The sequence below is a fragment of the Salmo salar genome, chromosome 16 (assembly GCF_965601325.2).
Source record: "Salmo salar chromosome 16, fSalSal1, whole genome shotgun sequence".
NCBI classification, from domain to species: Eukaryota; Metazoa; Chordata; class Actinopteri; order Salmoniformes; family Salmonidae; genus Salmo; species Salmo salar.
The window spans coordinates 49986292-50002430 of NC_138306.1; the positions used below are offsets into that span (position 1 = coordinate 49986292).

General features: G+C 43.2%; 1 protein-coding gene across 1 annotated transcript in view; it reads right to left on the reverse strand.

Annotated features, from left to right (window-relative positions):
• Positions 1-1197: 1197 nt before the first annotated feature.
• The window catches only part of p3h2 (prolyl 3-hydroxylase 2), a 147095-nt gene continuing 132153 nt past the window's right edge, over positions 1198-16139 (reverse strand). Inside the window, exons 6-15 of the mRNA XM_014149483.3 lie at positions 13902-13991; positions 13462-13502; positions 12876-12967; positions 12163-12290; positions 7623-7718; positions 6038-6188; positions 5358-5475; positions 3771-3846; positions 3416-3556; positions 1198-2649 (exon numbers count right to left, since the gene is read on the reverse strand). Of these exons, the coding sequence (XP_014004958.1) occupies positions 2548-2649; positions 3416-3556; positions 3771-3846; positions 5358-5475; positions 6038-6188; positions 7623-7718; positions 12163-12290; positions 12876-12967; positions 13462-13502; positions 13902-13991 (1035 nt within the window). The 3' untranslated portion in view covers positions 1198-2547. The remainder of the gene's footprint in view (positions 2650-3415; positions 3557-3770; positions 3847-5357; positions 5476-6037; positions 6189-7622; positions 7719-12162; positions 12291-12875; positions 12968-13461; positions 13503-13901; positions 13992-16139) is intronic.

Consider the following 16139-nt stretch of genomic DNA (forward strand, 5'->3'; position numbering starts at 1 on the left):
ATTGAAATAAACTTATTAGGCCCTAATCTATGGATTTCACAATTCAGAATATAAATATGCATCTGTTGGTCACAGATACCTAAAAAAAAGTAGCGACTTGGATCAGAAAAACCCAGACTAGGACTGTATCTGGTGTGACCAACATTTGCCTCATGCAGCGCGACACATCTCCTTTGCATAGAGTTGATCAGGCTGTTTATTGTGGCCTGTGGAATGTTGTCCCACTCCTCTTCAATGGCTGTGAGAATTCGTTGTCAGTAACTGTAACACGCTGTCGTACACGTTTATCCAGAGCATCCTAAATGTGCTCAATGGGTGACATGTCTGGTGAGTATTCAGGCCTTGGAAGAACTGTGACATTTTTAGCTTCCAGGAACTGTGTACAGATGCTGCAGTCAGGTCAAGACCCTGGTGAGGACACAGATGAGCTTCCCTGAGACGGTTTCTGGCAGTTTGTGCAGAAATTCTTTGGTTGTGCAAACCCAGTTTCATCAGCTTTCCGGTTGGCTGGTCTCAGACCATCCCGCAGGTGAAGAAGCCGGATGTGGGGGTCCTGGGCTGGTATGGTTACATGTGGTCTGCGGTTGTGAAGCAGGTTGGAGGTACTGCCAAATTCTCTAAAACGATGGAGGCTGCATATGGTAGAGAAATTAACATAAAATTCTCTGACAACAACTCTGGTGGACATTCCTGCAGTCAGCATGCCAATTGCACGCTCCCCAAAACATGAGGCATCTGTAGCATTGTGTTGCATGACAAAACTGCACATTTTAGAGTGTCCTTTTATTGTCCCCAGCACAAGGTGCACCTGTGTAATGATCATGCTGTTTAATCAGCTTCTTTATATGCCACACCTGTCAGGTGGATAGATTATCTTGGGAAAGGAGAAATGCTCATTAACAGGGATGTAAACAAATTTGAGAGAAATATGTTTTTTAGTGCGTATGGAACATTTCGTGCATCTTTTATTTCAGCTCATGAAACATGGGACCAACACTTTACATGTTGCGTTTATATTTTTGTTCAGTATAGAAAAAGGATTTAATGATTTACTGCTGTCATATTCATGTCTAGATTTTCAAATACATTTTTGCAAAAAACACTTCTCTAAATGTTTGTTAACTGAACCGATTTAAAATGTGTTGACAAACTGTAAACAATGTACACATTCCCAAATAAAGGATACAGTTGAAACTATTTTATGCAATATTGTCTTTTTAATTTATAAGTACACAATACAACAAAAGAGATGGATACAACAATTTGTTTGTGTTACAGCAATTCATATTTAAATATTAGTTAGACAAAAGTGGCCATCCTCCCTATCAAAAGATAAGCTAAAACCCTACTCTATTAACTTAATGATAAGTTACATTTAGTTAGCAGTTGTATCATTGAAATATCACAGTACACACAAGGCACATTCTTTCCATTGGACTAGAACAGTGCCTGTCTATTGTTACCCATGAAATGAGGACGTTTTGAAAGGAAAGGACACTTGTTACGCCACCTTAAAATAATAATTCCTTTAAACAGGAATAAATGACATCTTTTATTAAAAAGGTTCTAATATCAAATGCCGACAATTGCAATAGCAGCTGTCTATCTTTAAAACACACACCATTGTGTCAGCTAACTTGTAAACAGTAATCTTACTCTGTGTTGGAGGGATTAGCTCTGGTCCGAGGCGTTACTAAGGCTTGCTAACACAAGTAAGACGCACAAACGTCATGGACCAGAGCTAGGGAGTGATGACGTCTTTATCACACTACAAACAGGAAGTGCACATAAAGTCGGGACAGATAAGATCAGACATTACTGTCCGTCACTGAAAAGGATTATAGCTCCCTGTTTGTAAAAATAATGCCCGACATCTTTCTCTCGATAAATGCATATTCAAGACAATATTTCAATGAATAAATAGATAAACATTTACTGTGTTTACACCGCCTGAAAGAAATATTGTTTTATGAGTGCATGTTTTAAACATTATAAACCAAAGCATAAACAGACATTTATTTTTTATAACAGAGAGAAACAATGTCAACTGGCGTTCTTCTCTTTGGCTTGTTCACAGTGCAGTACGAACTGGACGTATGTAGGACAGGGTGGGATTGTAACAACCTCGTATATGAATCACAAAGTGACCTGGAACTTTAAAGTTCATCACAAAGTGACCTGGAACTTTAACGTTCATCACAAAGTGACCTGGAACTTTAATGTTCATCACAAAGTGACCTGGAACTTTAAAGTTCATCACAAAGTGACCTGGAACTTTAAAGTGTGAGGCACAATGACTGGGTTTCAACCCAACAGAGATAGTCACTAGAGAGAAAAACTAAGACCCAAATGGGAACTCAAGTACTGGTATTTACAGAAATAAAAATCACAACAACACTAAAGCCACGATGACAACAAAACTAAGAACAACAACGATATAACCTGCACATCAAACAGTACAAAAATAAAATTGTTCTGATCCAAACTTCATTAAATAAATAGACAGATAAAGATTTGGGGGATGCAGAGCTAGGTGTTGGTTGGCTACTACAGTTCATCTTTGGGGTTGATGTTGAGGCTCGTGTCCCACTTTGATTGGCTGCTCTGGTTGTCCAATGCCTGCACCACCTCATCAGCCTGTAGACGCTCCTGGAGGAGAGAGGGGGGAGAGGGGAGGGGAAAAAAACAGGAACAATGTATTATGATACAAACATCTCCCTAAATAAATTCCAATAAACATCTTCCTAAATAAATACCAATAAACATCTTCCTAAATAAATACCAATAAACATCTTCATAAATAAATACCAATAAACATCTTCCTAAATAAATACCAATAAACATCTTCCTAAATAAATTCCAATAAACATCTTCCTAAATAAATACCAATAAACATCTTCCTAAATAAATACCAATAAACATCTTCATAAACAAATACCAATAAACATCTTCATAAACAAATACCAATAAACATCTTCCTAAATAAATACCAATAAACATCTTCCTAAATAAATACCAATAAACATCTTCCTAAATAAATACCAATAAACATCTTCCTAAATAAATACCAATAAACATCTTCCTAAATAAATACCAATAAACATCTTCCTAAATAAATACCAATAAACATCTTCCTAAATAAATACCAATAAACATCTTCCTAAATAAATACCAATAAACATCTTCCTAAATAAATACCAATAAACATCTTCCTAAATAAATACCAATAAACATCTTCCTAAATAAATACCAATAAACATCTTCATAAACAAATACCAATAAACATCTTCCTAAATAAATACCAATAAACATCCTCCTAAACAAAAAGCAATAATATACATAGCATGATATACTATCCTCTATATGTGTCACTATGGAAGATATTATGATAGATGGGGTCATCATGACAGTTTACCAGTTCTCTGAAGAGGGGGTCCAAGGTGAACCACAGGGCCACGGCACACCTCTGCCCCCTGGTGACGGCCCTCACCCCATGGGGGTTCTCCCCTCCAGACGAGAAGCCCACCATACGACCACACTTTGGCTTCACCTGAGCCTGGGGGAGGAGGGGGAGACCATGGTCACACCTGACTGTCGTTATGAAATGGGATCACAGTGGATGTGGAAAGCTCCAGCTTTATATGCACTATGTTCCAAATGACAGAAACTTGCCATGAAAAAGTACAGAAGAAAGGGTAAGACAGTAAAACTAATAAAAATGTCAGGAAATACAGCCAACAAAAAATGTCCCTTCTCAGGAGAGGACTCACTGTGACTGTTTTGGCATCCATTTCTGTGAAGATGAACTCCCCGCCCTCAAAGTCTCCATTCAGGTACAACAGAGCACTGAGAACACAATGAAAACCATTGGAAATGTATACTGGCCATGCTTATGGAACACTAGGTAATGGAATAGTATGGTGCCATTGGTAGCATGAGTACATTTCAATGTATACTGAACCAAAAATATAAACGCAACATGTAAAGTGTTGGTCCCATGTTTCATGAGCTGAAATAAAAGATCCCAGAAATGTTCCATATGCACTAAAAGTTTATTTCTCTCAAATGTTGTGCACAAATATTTGTTTACATCCCTGTTAATGAGCATTTCTCCTTCGCCAAGATAATCCATCCACCTGACAGGTGTGGCATATCAAGAAGCTGATTAAACAGCATGATCATTACACAGGTGCACCTTATGCTGGGGACAATAAAAAGACAATCTAAAATGTGCAGTTTTGTCCCACAACACAATGCCACAAAAAAAGAAGCTTATTTCTGAAAAATGTATGGCGTCATGTGGGCGAGCAGTTTGCTGATGTCAACGTTGTAAACAGAGTGCCCCATGGTAGCGGTGGGGTTATGGTATGGACAGGCATAAGCTATGGAAAACTAACACAATTGCATTTTATCTATGGCAATTTGAATGCACAGAGATACCGTGATGAGTTCCTGAGGCCCATTGTCGTGCCATTCATCTGCCACCATCACCTTATATTTCAGCATGATAATGCACAGCCCCATGTCGCAAGGATCTGTACACAATTCCTGGAAGCTGAAAATGTCCCAGTTCTTCCATGGCCTGTATACTCACCAGACATGTCACCCGTAGAGCATGTTTGGGATGCTCTGGATCAACGTATACAACAGCATGTTCCAGTTCCCGCCAATATCCAGAAACTTCACACAGCCATTGAAGAGGAGTGGGACAACATTCCACAGGCCACAGTCAACAGCCTGATCAAACCATAGACGAAGGAGATGTGTTGCACTGCATAAAGCAAATAGTGGTCTCTTCAGATACTGACTACTTTTCTGATTCACGCACCTACCTTTGAAAAAAAAGGTATTTGTGACCAACAGATGCATATCTGTATTCCCAGTCATGTGAAATCCATAGATTAGGGCCTAAAGAATTTATTTCAATTAACTGATTTCCTTATATGAACTGTAACTCAGTAAAATCTGAAATTGTTGCATGTTGCGTTTCAATTTTTGTTCAGTGTAGTTAGGAAGCAGCTTAGCCTTGGACCAGAACTAAGCTTCAACCCTAAGATACATTATAAACTGGGTGGTTCGAGCCCTGAATACTGATTGGCTGAAAGCCGTGGTATATCAGACGGTATACCATGGGTATGACAAAACATTTATTTTTACTGCTCTAATTATGTTGGTAACCAGATTATAATAGCAATAAGGCACCTCAGGGTTTTGTGATATATGGCAAATATACCACGGCTAAGGGCTGTATCTAGGCATGATGCAATGCGGTGTGCCTAAGAACAGCCCTTAGACGTGGTATATTGGCCATATACCACACCCCCTCGGGCCTTATTGCTTAAGGTATAAGCTCTAACCTGTAGTCTCTGTAGGTGTAGGCTGGTGGTTCTTTCCAGCACTCGTTGGCCTCTGGGTCTAACAGACAGTTGTCAGCGTGGATGGGATGGCTCAGGTCATTTCTATGGTCCTGTTGCCCTGAACCAAACAGAGATCAACTTTATTAACCCCAGAACAGCACAAAACAGACTAAGTTTACTTAACCTACACAGAGGCAAACAAACAAAATTTGACTGAACCAACATCCTCAAACTCACAAAATCACATGACACAAAGTTATATGACACTATAAGGAAAGGTTGATAAGGGTCAAGTTCCTGCCCGACTACATTGCAGACGCATGCCAGATCCTACATTGCATGGATTGGTATTAACATATTAGCTATATCAAATGATACAGCCATCTGATGCTCGACAGCACCGTCGATGACATGGAACGCAACCATTGGTTGATGCAATGCAATGCCTACAAATCTAGTCGGGCAGGAACTCAACAACAGATATATTGATACAATAATCAATGGGCATGTTTGAGAGCATCAATTCTGTGATGCATTGTGGGTAAATTGTGACTGATCTACAAATAATAAAATAACTTATGTATGATGCAAGGTGATTTGTAGGTCAGTCATTTAACATATGCCTGCAATGTCGAACAAGCCCTCTAGAACAAGACATGGTCACTGGGACATTGGCTCACCTGTGATCGCGGTACGGCACACCAGGTGTGTGTAGGAGAAGTGGAGTGTTGAGTTGAGCAGGAAGTAAGACTCGATGATGCGCCTGGCCCTCTCGCTGACGTCATAGAACAGACGAGCGCTCTTCAGAGGGACACGGCCCTCATAGCCGTACTGAAGGTAAAACACAGAAACAACATTGTAGAAACAAAACACAGTAGAAACAGAGTAGAAAGATGGTAAAACACAGTCGAAACATAGTAGAAACATGGTAGAACCACAGTAGAAACATAGTAGAACCACAGTAGAAACATGGTAGAACCACAGTAGAAACATGGTAGAACCACAGTAGAAACATGGTAGAACCACAGTAGAAACATGGTAGAACCACAGTAGAAACATGGTAGAACCACAGTAGAAACATGGTAGAACCACAGTAGAAACATGGTAGAACCACAGTAGAAACATGGTAGAACCACAGTAGAAACATGGTAGAACCACAGTAGAAACATAGTAGAACAACAATAAAAACATGGTAGAACCACAGTAGAAACATGGTAGAACCACAGTAGAAACATGGTAGAACCACAATAGAAACATGGTAGAACCACAATAGAAACATGGTAGAACCACTATAGAACCACGGTAGAAACATGGTAGAACCACAGTAGAAACATGGTAGAACCACAGTAGAAACATGGTAGAACCACAGTAGAAACATGGTAGAACCACAGTAGAAACACGGTAGAAACATGGTAAAACACAGTTAAATATGGTAAAACACAGTAGAAACATGGTATAAACATGGTAGAACCACAGTAGAAACATGGTAGAACCACAGTAGAAACATGGTAGAACACAGTTAAATATGGTAGAACCACAGTAGAAACATGGTAGAACCACAGTAAAAACATGGTAGAACCACTGTAAAAACATGGTAGAACCACTGTAAAAACATGGTAGAACACAGTAAAAACATGGTAGCACCACAGTAGAAACATGGTAGAACCACAGTAGAAACATGGTAGCACCACAGTAGAAACATGGTAGAACACAGTAAAAACATGGTAGCACCACAGTAGAAACATGGTAGAACCACAGTAGAAACATGGTAGAACCACAGTAGAAACATGGTAGAACCACAGTAGAAACACGGTAGAACCACAGTAGAAACATGGTAGAACCACAGTAGAAACATGGTAGAACCACAGTAGAAACATGGTAAACCACAGTAGAAACATGGTCAAACACAGTTAAATATGGTAGAACCACAGTAGAAACATGGTAGAACCACAGTAGAAACATGGTAGAACACAGTAGAAACATGGTAGAACCACAGTAGAAACATGGTAGAACCACAGTAGAAACATGGTATAAACATTCACTTCTGATAAGGACCTGAAAATATTCTCGTTGCCTACTAAAGTACTGAAATAGTGACTTTTGATAACTTCAAGAAAAGAATGATACTGAGAGATTATTATATTAAAAGGGCAATACAAATGACGTGTTAAGTAAGTGTTCATACTGTAATCATTACTATCTGGTTTCAAACAGAGGCTCCTTTTATGTCCTGCAATGTGTGTGTCTGTATAGACGCTTGCTTACCTGCAGTGCTTTTAGCACAGTGGCTCCCTCAAACCTCTCGTTGGGTGTGTGAGGAGACATCTTCCCTCTGTATCCATCTCCTGCCATAGTGACAGTCTGTGGACCAAACACAGAGACGCATAAACCCCTGCACTCATAACAATGATAATGTGTCAATGACAATGTAAACATGTTAAAACACAAATCAAAGTGCATCGGTGGTGTACCCAGTTAAGCAGGTGTTATAGCAGGTGCAGCGACATGCTTATGTTACTAGCTCCTAACAATGCAATACAACATCAAACAAGTACACAAATAATACAACATTTAAAGAAAGAAATATTGAAATATAGGCACGAAATCCAATTAAAATAAATAGCACTGTAACAGTAATCCAAAAGCTGTCTACAGTGCCTTCGGAAAGAATTCAGACCCCTTGACTTTTTCCACATTTTGTTACGTTACAGCCTTAATCAAAAAATGTTTTATCCCACTCATTAGTCAGGAGTTTGATGAGATGTGATGGGTTTCCATGGCCGAGCAGTCTCAAACAAGCCTAAGATCAAGCGTCGGCTGGAGTGGTGTAAAGCTCGCTGCCACTGGATCTGGAGCAGTGGAAACGCATCCTCTGGAGAGATCAATCATGCTTCACCATCTGGCAGTCCGACGGACGAATATGGGTTTGGCGGATGCCAGGAAAACGCTACTTGCCCGAATGCGTAGTGCCAACTGTTAAGTTTGGTGGAGGAGGAATAATGGTCTAGGGTTGTTTTTCATTGTTCGGGCTAGAACCCTTAGTTCCAGTGAAGGGAAATCTTAACATTACAGCATACAATGACATTTTAGATGATTCTGTGCTTCCAACTTTGTGGCAACAGCTTGGGGAAGGCCCTTTCCTGTTTCAGCATGACAATGCCCCGTGCACAAAGCGAGGTCTATACAGAAATGGTTTGTCGAGCATGGAAGAACTTGACTGGCCTGCACAGAAAGCCCTGACCTCAACCCCATCGAACACCTTTGGGATGAATTAGAACGCCAACTGGGAGACAGGCCTAATCGCCCAACATCAGTTGCCCGACCTCACTAATGCTCTTGGCTGAAGTCCCCGCAGCAATGTTCCAACATCTAGTGGAAAGCCTTCCCAGAAGAGTGGACGCTGTTATAGCAGCAAAGGGTGGACCAGCTCCATATTAATGCCCATGATTTTGGAATGAGATGTTCGACGAGCAGGTATGTGAACTGTGTAGTGTGTAGTGTATGTATAGTGTGTAGTGTATGTATGTGTAGTGTATGTGAATGGTGTGTATAGACAGTATGGACAATATGTGTACAGAAAAGGTGTATATATAGGATGAGCCTTGACTAGAATACAGTATGAAGTGGGTAAAACAGTATGTAGACATTATTAAAGTGACCAGTGTTCCTTGACTTTGTAAACAGGGCAGCAGTCTCTAAGGTGCAGGGTAGAGTACCGGGTGATAGCCGGCTAGTAACAGTGACTAAGGTTCAGGACAGGGTACTGGGCGGAAGCCGGCTTGATGATCTTCTTGGCCTTCCTGTGACAACGGGTGCTGTAGATGTCCTGGAGGGCAGGGAGTGTGCCCCCGGTGATGCGTTGGGCTGACCACACCACCAACTGTAGCCCTGTGGTTGCGGGCGGTGCAGTTGCCGTACCAGGCGGTGATACAACCCGACAGAAGGATCTCAATGGTGCATCTGAACAAGTTCATGAGGGTCATAGGGGCCAAGTCAAATTTCTTCAGTCTCCTGAGGTTGAAGATGCGCTGTTGCGCCTTCTCCACCATGCTGTCATTATGAAGGGACCATTTCAGGTCGTCAGTGATGTGTACGCCGAGGAACTTGAAGCTTTTAACCCTCTCGACTGTGGCCCCGTCGATGTGGATGGGGCGTGCTCTCTATGCTGCCTCCTGTAGTCCACGATCAACTCCTTTGTTTTTTAAACATTGAGGTTATTTTCCTGGCACCACTACACCAGGGCCCTCACCTCCTCCTTTAGTCCGCTCCTCCTCCCTGGAGGCTGTCTCGTTGTTGTTGGTAATCAGACCTACCACTGTTTTCATCAGCAAACTTGATGATTGAGTTGGATCTGTGCGTGAAAACGCAGTCGTGGGTGAACAGGGATTACAGGAGGAGCTGAGCACGCATCCCTGTAGAACCCCTGTCTTGAGGATCAGTGTGGTGGAGATGTTGTTGCCTACCTTCACCACGTGGGGTCGGCCCGTCAGGAAGTATAGTTGAACAGGGAGGGGTTAGACCCAAAGCCCTGAGCTTAGTGATGAGCTTGGAAGGCACTATGGTGTTGCTGTAGTCAAAGAACATCATTCTTACATGGGTATTTCTCTTGTCCAGGTGGGATAGGGCAGTGTGCAGTGCGATGGCGATTGCGTCGTCCGTGGATCTGTTGGGGAGGTATGTAAATTGTGGTGGGTCTAGGGTGTCAGGTAAGGTAGAGGTGATATGACCCTTAACCTGTTATGCAAGGGGGCAGTATTTTCACGTCCGGATGAAAAGCGTGCCCAAAGTAAACTGACTGTTACTCAGGCCCAGAAGCTAGAATATGCATATAATAATATGCATATCATTCGTGGATTTGGATAGAAAACACTCTAAAGTTTCCAAACTGTTAAAATAATGTCTGTGAGTATAACAGAACTCATATGGCAGGCAAAAACCAGAGAAAAATCCAGCCAGGAAGTGGGAAATGTGAGGTTTGTAGTTTTTCAAGTGATTGTGTATCCAATATCCAGTGTAAATGGGGTCAGTTCACTTCCCAAGGCTTCCACTAGATGTCAACAGTCTTTAGAAAGTTGTTTCAGGCTTCTATTGTGAAAGGGGAGTGAATAAGACCAGTCACAGTAAGTGCCTCAGCTGAAAGCTATGAGTTGTTTATCGCGCGCGGCCGTGAAGCGCGAGCTCCGTTCCCTTTCCTTTCTAATGACAACGGAATTGTCCGGTTGGAATATTATTGAAGATTTATGATAAAAACATTCTAAAGATTGATTATATACATCGTTTGACATGTTTCTACGAACTGTAATTGAATTTTTTTGAGTTTTCGTCAGGACTTAGTGCCCACGGTTTGTGCATTTGGATTAGTGAACTAGACGCGCGAACAAAAAGGAGGGATTTGGACATAAATGATGGGCTTTATCGAACAAAATTAACATTTATTGTGGAACTGGGATTCCTGGGAGTGCATTCCGATGAAGATCATCAAAGGTAAGTGAATATTTAGATTTCTGTTGTTTGAATTTGGCGCTCTGCAATTTCACTAGCTGCTGTCAAATCGATCCCGTTAACGGGATTTGAGCCAAAAGAAGTTAACCAGCCTCTCAAAGCACTTCATGATTACAGAAGTGAGTGCTACGGGGCTATAGTCATTTAGTTCAGTTACCTTTGCTTTCTTGGTTACAGGAACAATGGTGGACATCTTGAAGCAAGCGGGGACCACAGACTGAGATAGGGAGATTGAATATGTCCGTAAACACTCCAGTCAGCTGGTCTGCACATGCTCTGAGGGCGGGGCTTGGGATGCCGTCTGGGCCGGCAGCCTAGCGAGGGTTAACATGCTACAAAGATCGGGAGCCCACAGTCCTCGCGTGCGGCGGGAGCCCACAGTCCTCGCGTGCGGCGGGAGCCCACAGTCCTCGCGTGCGGCGGGAGCCCACAGTCCTCGCGAGCGGCGGGAGCCCACAGTCCTCGCGTGCGGCGGGAGCCCACAGTCCTCGCGTGCGGCGGGAGCCCACAGTCCTCGCGTGCGGCGGGAGCCCACAGTCCTCGCGTGCGGCGGGAGCCCACAGTCCTCGCGTGCGGCGGGAGCCCACAGTCCTCGCGTGCGGCGGGAGCCCACAGTCCTCGCGTGCGGCGGGAGCACACAGTCCTCGCGTGCGGCGGGAGCACACAGTCCTCGCGTGCGGCGGGAGCACACAGTCCTCGCGTGCGGCGGGAGCACACAGTCCTCGCGTGCGGCACTGTGTTGTTTTCCTCGAAGAGAGTGAAGGTGTTCAACTTGTCCGGGAGCGAGGCGATGGTGTCCGCGATATGGCAGGCTTTCCCCTTATAGTCAGTAGTTGTATGGAGTCCCTGCCACGTGTTTCGTGTCTAAGCCGTTGAATTGCGACTCCACTTTGTCCCGGTACTGTCATTTTGCCTATTTGATTGCCTTACGGAGGGCATAGCTGGTCTGTTTGTACACGTATTCCCAGTCATCTTGCCGTGGTTAAGCATTTCGCTACACTATAAGCATTTCGCTACACTCTAAATAACATCTGCTAACCATGTGTATGTGACCAATAATAGATTTTTGGTTAAATGCGGTGTATCGCGCTTTCAGTTTTGTGTGAATACTGCCATGATTCAACTGTTTTTGGTTTGGATAAGTTGTAATCGACACAGTAGGAACAACATCCTCTATACACTTCCTGATGAACCCAGTCACCGTGTACACACAGTGTATACGTCGATACTGTTCCCAGTGTAAATATTATAAAATACATAAAATCGACTGTAGTTAATATATGTTTAATATCAATTCTCTTACATGGGCCAGGTTTTTGAGCTCGGCGCACTCCTCCACAGACATGACATCATCCAGGAGAACCCTCTGAGTTCCGTTCAGGGCCTGTGAGTTCTGGATCAGCTGCACACTGTCATACACCAGGGGCCCTCCTACAGAACACACACAGACCAGCACAGAGGATCAGGAAACGTGTTAACCCCTCAATGGCAGTGGTTCCCAAACTGTTGCCCCCCCCCAGAAAAGAACCCAGTCCGGCTTTCAACTTCCTCTTGCAATAGTACAATACAAAGGTTGCCATTTTGAAACTGGGTAGTGAATAATCAGTTTTCCTCTTGTCATGTCAGTCATTGCATACCTTAGAGAGCTATTTATAACTTGTCAGACATGTCCAGATCAACTAGCCCATGTCAGCAAAGTTTTTTAGCTAGGTTTTTAAGTCCATAGATTTTGTTGTAATGTTTGAGTCCACTCAAATATCACATGAATACACTGAGAAAATGAGCTTAAAACGGCTAAATGTTCTCTGAACCCCATGACAAAATGTGTAGAGTTGCAGGAGATAATCTTTTAACCTGCTAATTGTTCTCTACACCAACAGGAGGAAAGGGGGCCTGAGTTTACCAAATGGTAACATTTTGAGGCATTACCTTTTTTGCTCATGTCTTTGTCAACTCTAATTGAATAATTCCATTACATTTGAGCAGTTGTGAAGAGAACAGAGGATGTGGACGGACCTTCTCTGAGCTCCTGTGGCGGGGCCAGGGTGAAGTTCTTCTTCTCTGAGATGGGCACGTACTCCATCCATCCATCAGTACCAGAAGGGATCCTGCAGGGGGAATGGAAGAACAGAGTATGGTCAGTACATCAAGTTCATTTAAATAAGGCGGAGACCATCAATACAGCTGAAATACACCTTTCTTTGTCTCTCGTCAAGGAGTAACTACGACACTAGTGACATCATATAGGCTGCCATACTGGAAGTATGCAGTAGACGTCAGTGCAATTTTATACAAGACAAAGTACTCCAGTTCAAAGTACCACATATTAAAGTATTCAGATAGATAGATCCTTTATTTAACCTTTATTTAACTAGGCAAGTCAGTTAAGAACAAATTCTTATTTACAATGACGGCCTCCCCCGGCCAAACCCGGACGACGCTGGGCCACCCTATGGGACTCCCAATCACGGCCTGATGTGATACAGCCTGGTTTTACTAGCGGTCTATGTAAAACGCATCATATCTTCGTAAGCTATACAATTTATTTTTAAATATTATAACTATTGAACATTTCCAAGGGGATATTTCAGGGCTTGCTCACCTGTTAGAATCCTCTCTGCCTCCTGTGCTGGTCCAGTAATGCTACAAGGAAAACATTGACAGATCAGAAAATGTCCACAACATGGAAATGATGCAGCACACAGCACCAACGGTTATCCATCATGGCCACCAGGTGGTGCTGTGTGCTGAGGGAGTAATGGTGTAACTACCAGGCACCTGTTACTGTGCTACACACTATGAATCAAGTGTCTCAGAGTAGGAGTGCTGATCTAGGATCAGGTCCTCCTCCATCCATGCTATCTTATTCATTTTGTAATATAAAAAGCAAAAACTGATCCTAAATCAGCGCTCCTACTATGAGACGCTTCATACGGCCCAAGCTCTTTCATTAGTCAGGAAAGCCATTCACAAGTTTTACAGACAGGCCAAAGAGTTCCAATAAGAGACTAGGTTGCCATTGGTCCTCATCGTACTACTCACCCCCTCTGACAGCTCCACGTGCATGTTCTCACTGCCAATCATCAGTAGCTCCAGCTCCTGCTCATGGCGCCGCAGGTACCACTCAGCCTTCTGGAGACACACAGGTGTTGGGCTGTTAATCTCCAAGGTTAAATCCATTTTGACTTAGCACATCACCTATCTATTGAATCTCCTTTGAAGCATAACGTTTAGGAAGACCATGTCCCTAACCACTACACATCTGTAGTACTATACCCCCGTACGTACATCCCTACTTCCTTTTCAGCTGCCAAGCATCCTACAGGCCTGACCCAGTGGGGGGGTACCATCCTCTCCTCAGTGATGGACCCAATGGGCTGTGCTATATTGCCCTCTCAGCATTTGACAGATTAATTTTTTACTAGTTCTTTCTGGCAGGGCCTTAAAGGAGGACTGCTGTGACTGGAGTGGCAGGAACGCAGCCTGATGCCTCTTAAGCATGGACCTGACCCGATAAAAAAGGCTTGTCTTGGACTTACATTATAGTAGCTGGGAGTAGGAGAGGAGAGGAGGAGAGGGAGAATGAGGGAAAGAATGGGCGAAGATCTGCAATAGACGAAAAGGAGTGACGCTTTGTTATGAAACCCGAGCAGCCAGTAGCGTTTGTGGTTGCCAGAAAAATCATCTTTTCACTTGTAATGCATACAGCTCCTAAATTGTTTCAGTGAGTTTCTGTGGGCATTGGGACATGATTTCCCCCTACTCCCTGTTGCTGAAAGGTCTATTTGGCAGGGAGGCAGACCACAGCTCTCTACTGCTCTATACTAAGTAAATGAGGTCCCTGAGTCCTCAGAGAGACAGAGAGAGAGAGCAGGAGAGAGAAAAAGAGTGAGAGAGAAAAAGAGAGTGAGAGAGAAAAAGAGAGAGAGAGCAAGAGAGGGAGAAAGGGGGGAGAGGGAGAGAGAGAGAGGAGAGGGAGTGAAAGCGGGAGAGAGAGCGGGAGAGAGCAGGAGAGAGAAAAAGAGAGAGCGAGAGGGAGAAAGGGGGAGAGGGAGAGAGAGGAGAGGGAGAGAGGGAGAATGGGGGAAGAAAGGGGGAAGAGAGAGAGAGGATGAAAGCGGGAAAGAGAGAGTGACAGAGAGAGAGAGAGAGACAGAGACATGAGAGGGAGACAGAGACAGAGAGAGTCAGAGAGAGAGAGACATAGAGAGACAGAGAGGGGGGAAGGAGGGAGAGACTGAGACGAGTATGAGTGAGAGAAAGGGGGAGAGAGAAATGAGAGAGGGATGGAGAGAGCGAGAGAGAGATAGCGAGGGACAGAGAGAGACAGAGAGGTCATGAGCAGATGAGCAGATGAGCTCCTGCATTTTTCAGCATGTTCTTAAAAAAATATAGATTTAGAGTTAGATAAACTTATATTTTTTGGCAGGGACACATACAGGATGCTACCCTCCACAACATAACCTTCACTTCAAATCAAAACTCCAAACCTATAACCTGATTTTGGACAGAATTATAGAATTTCCTGGAAGGCCCAAGCTATACAGCAAATGCTCTGGCAAACAAACTGAAAACACCATCCAACCTGGAACTGAGTGACTAATGTTTAGTCTGAAGCTATTTTTTTACTTTCAAAAGCCAAGAAGAAAAATATATTACAACGATAGATTTTACTTTATAAGGACTGAATGCTAAGTTAGGCTACCAAGCTTGCTAGGACAAAGAGATACATCTTCAATTAGCACTGACGTGTCAAGTGAGAGGTGTCAAAGCCCTTTAGCCCAACAATGGCAGGAGAATCAAACAGGCTACCCCAACCAAATGCAGAGGGCTTTGAAGCTGCCTGCCGCTGTTCAGAGGTAATTAAAATACAGTACCCTCTGTAAGTCAAAAATAATAAGGCAAGAAAAGAGTACAAAATGAAGCTAGAACTGGAACAGTCTGCAGCACCCGGCCTCATCCTACTAGAATCTGTCAAAAGTCAAATGTTTACGGTGTGCTGAGGATCTGGTGCGTCTGTCACCAACCAAGGAGGGCCTACAGCAGCACCTATATCTTCTACAGATTCTGCCAGACCTGGGCCCTGACAGTAAATCTCAGTAAGACAAAAATAATGGTGTTCCAAAAAAGGTCCAGTCGCCGGGAACACAAATACAAATTCCATCTAGACACCTTGGTCTAAACATCAGCGCCACAGGTAACTTCCACAAAGCTGTGAACGATCTGAGAGACAAGGCAAGAAGGGCCTTCTATGCCATCAAACGGAAGATCAAATTTGAC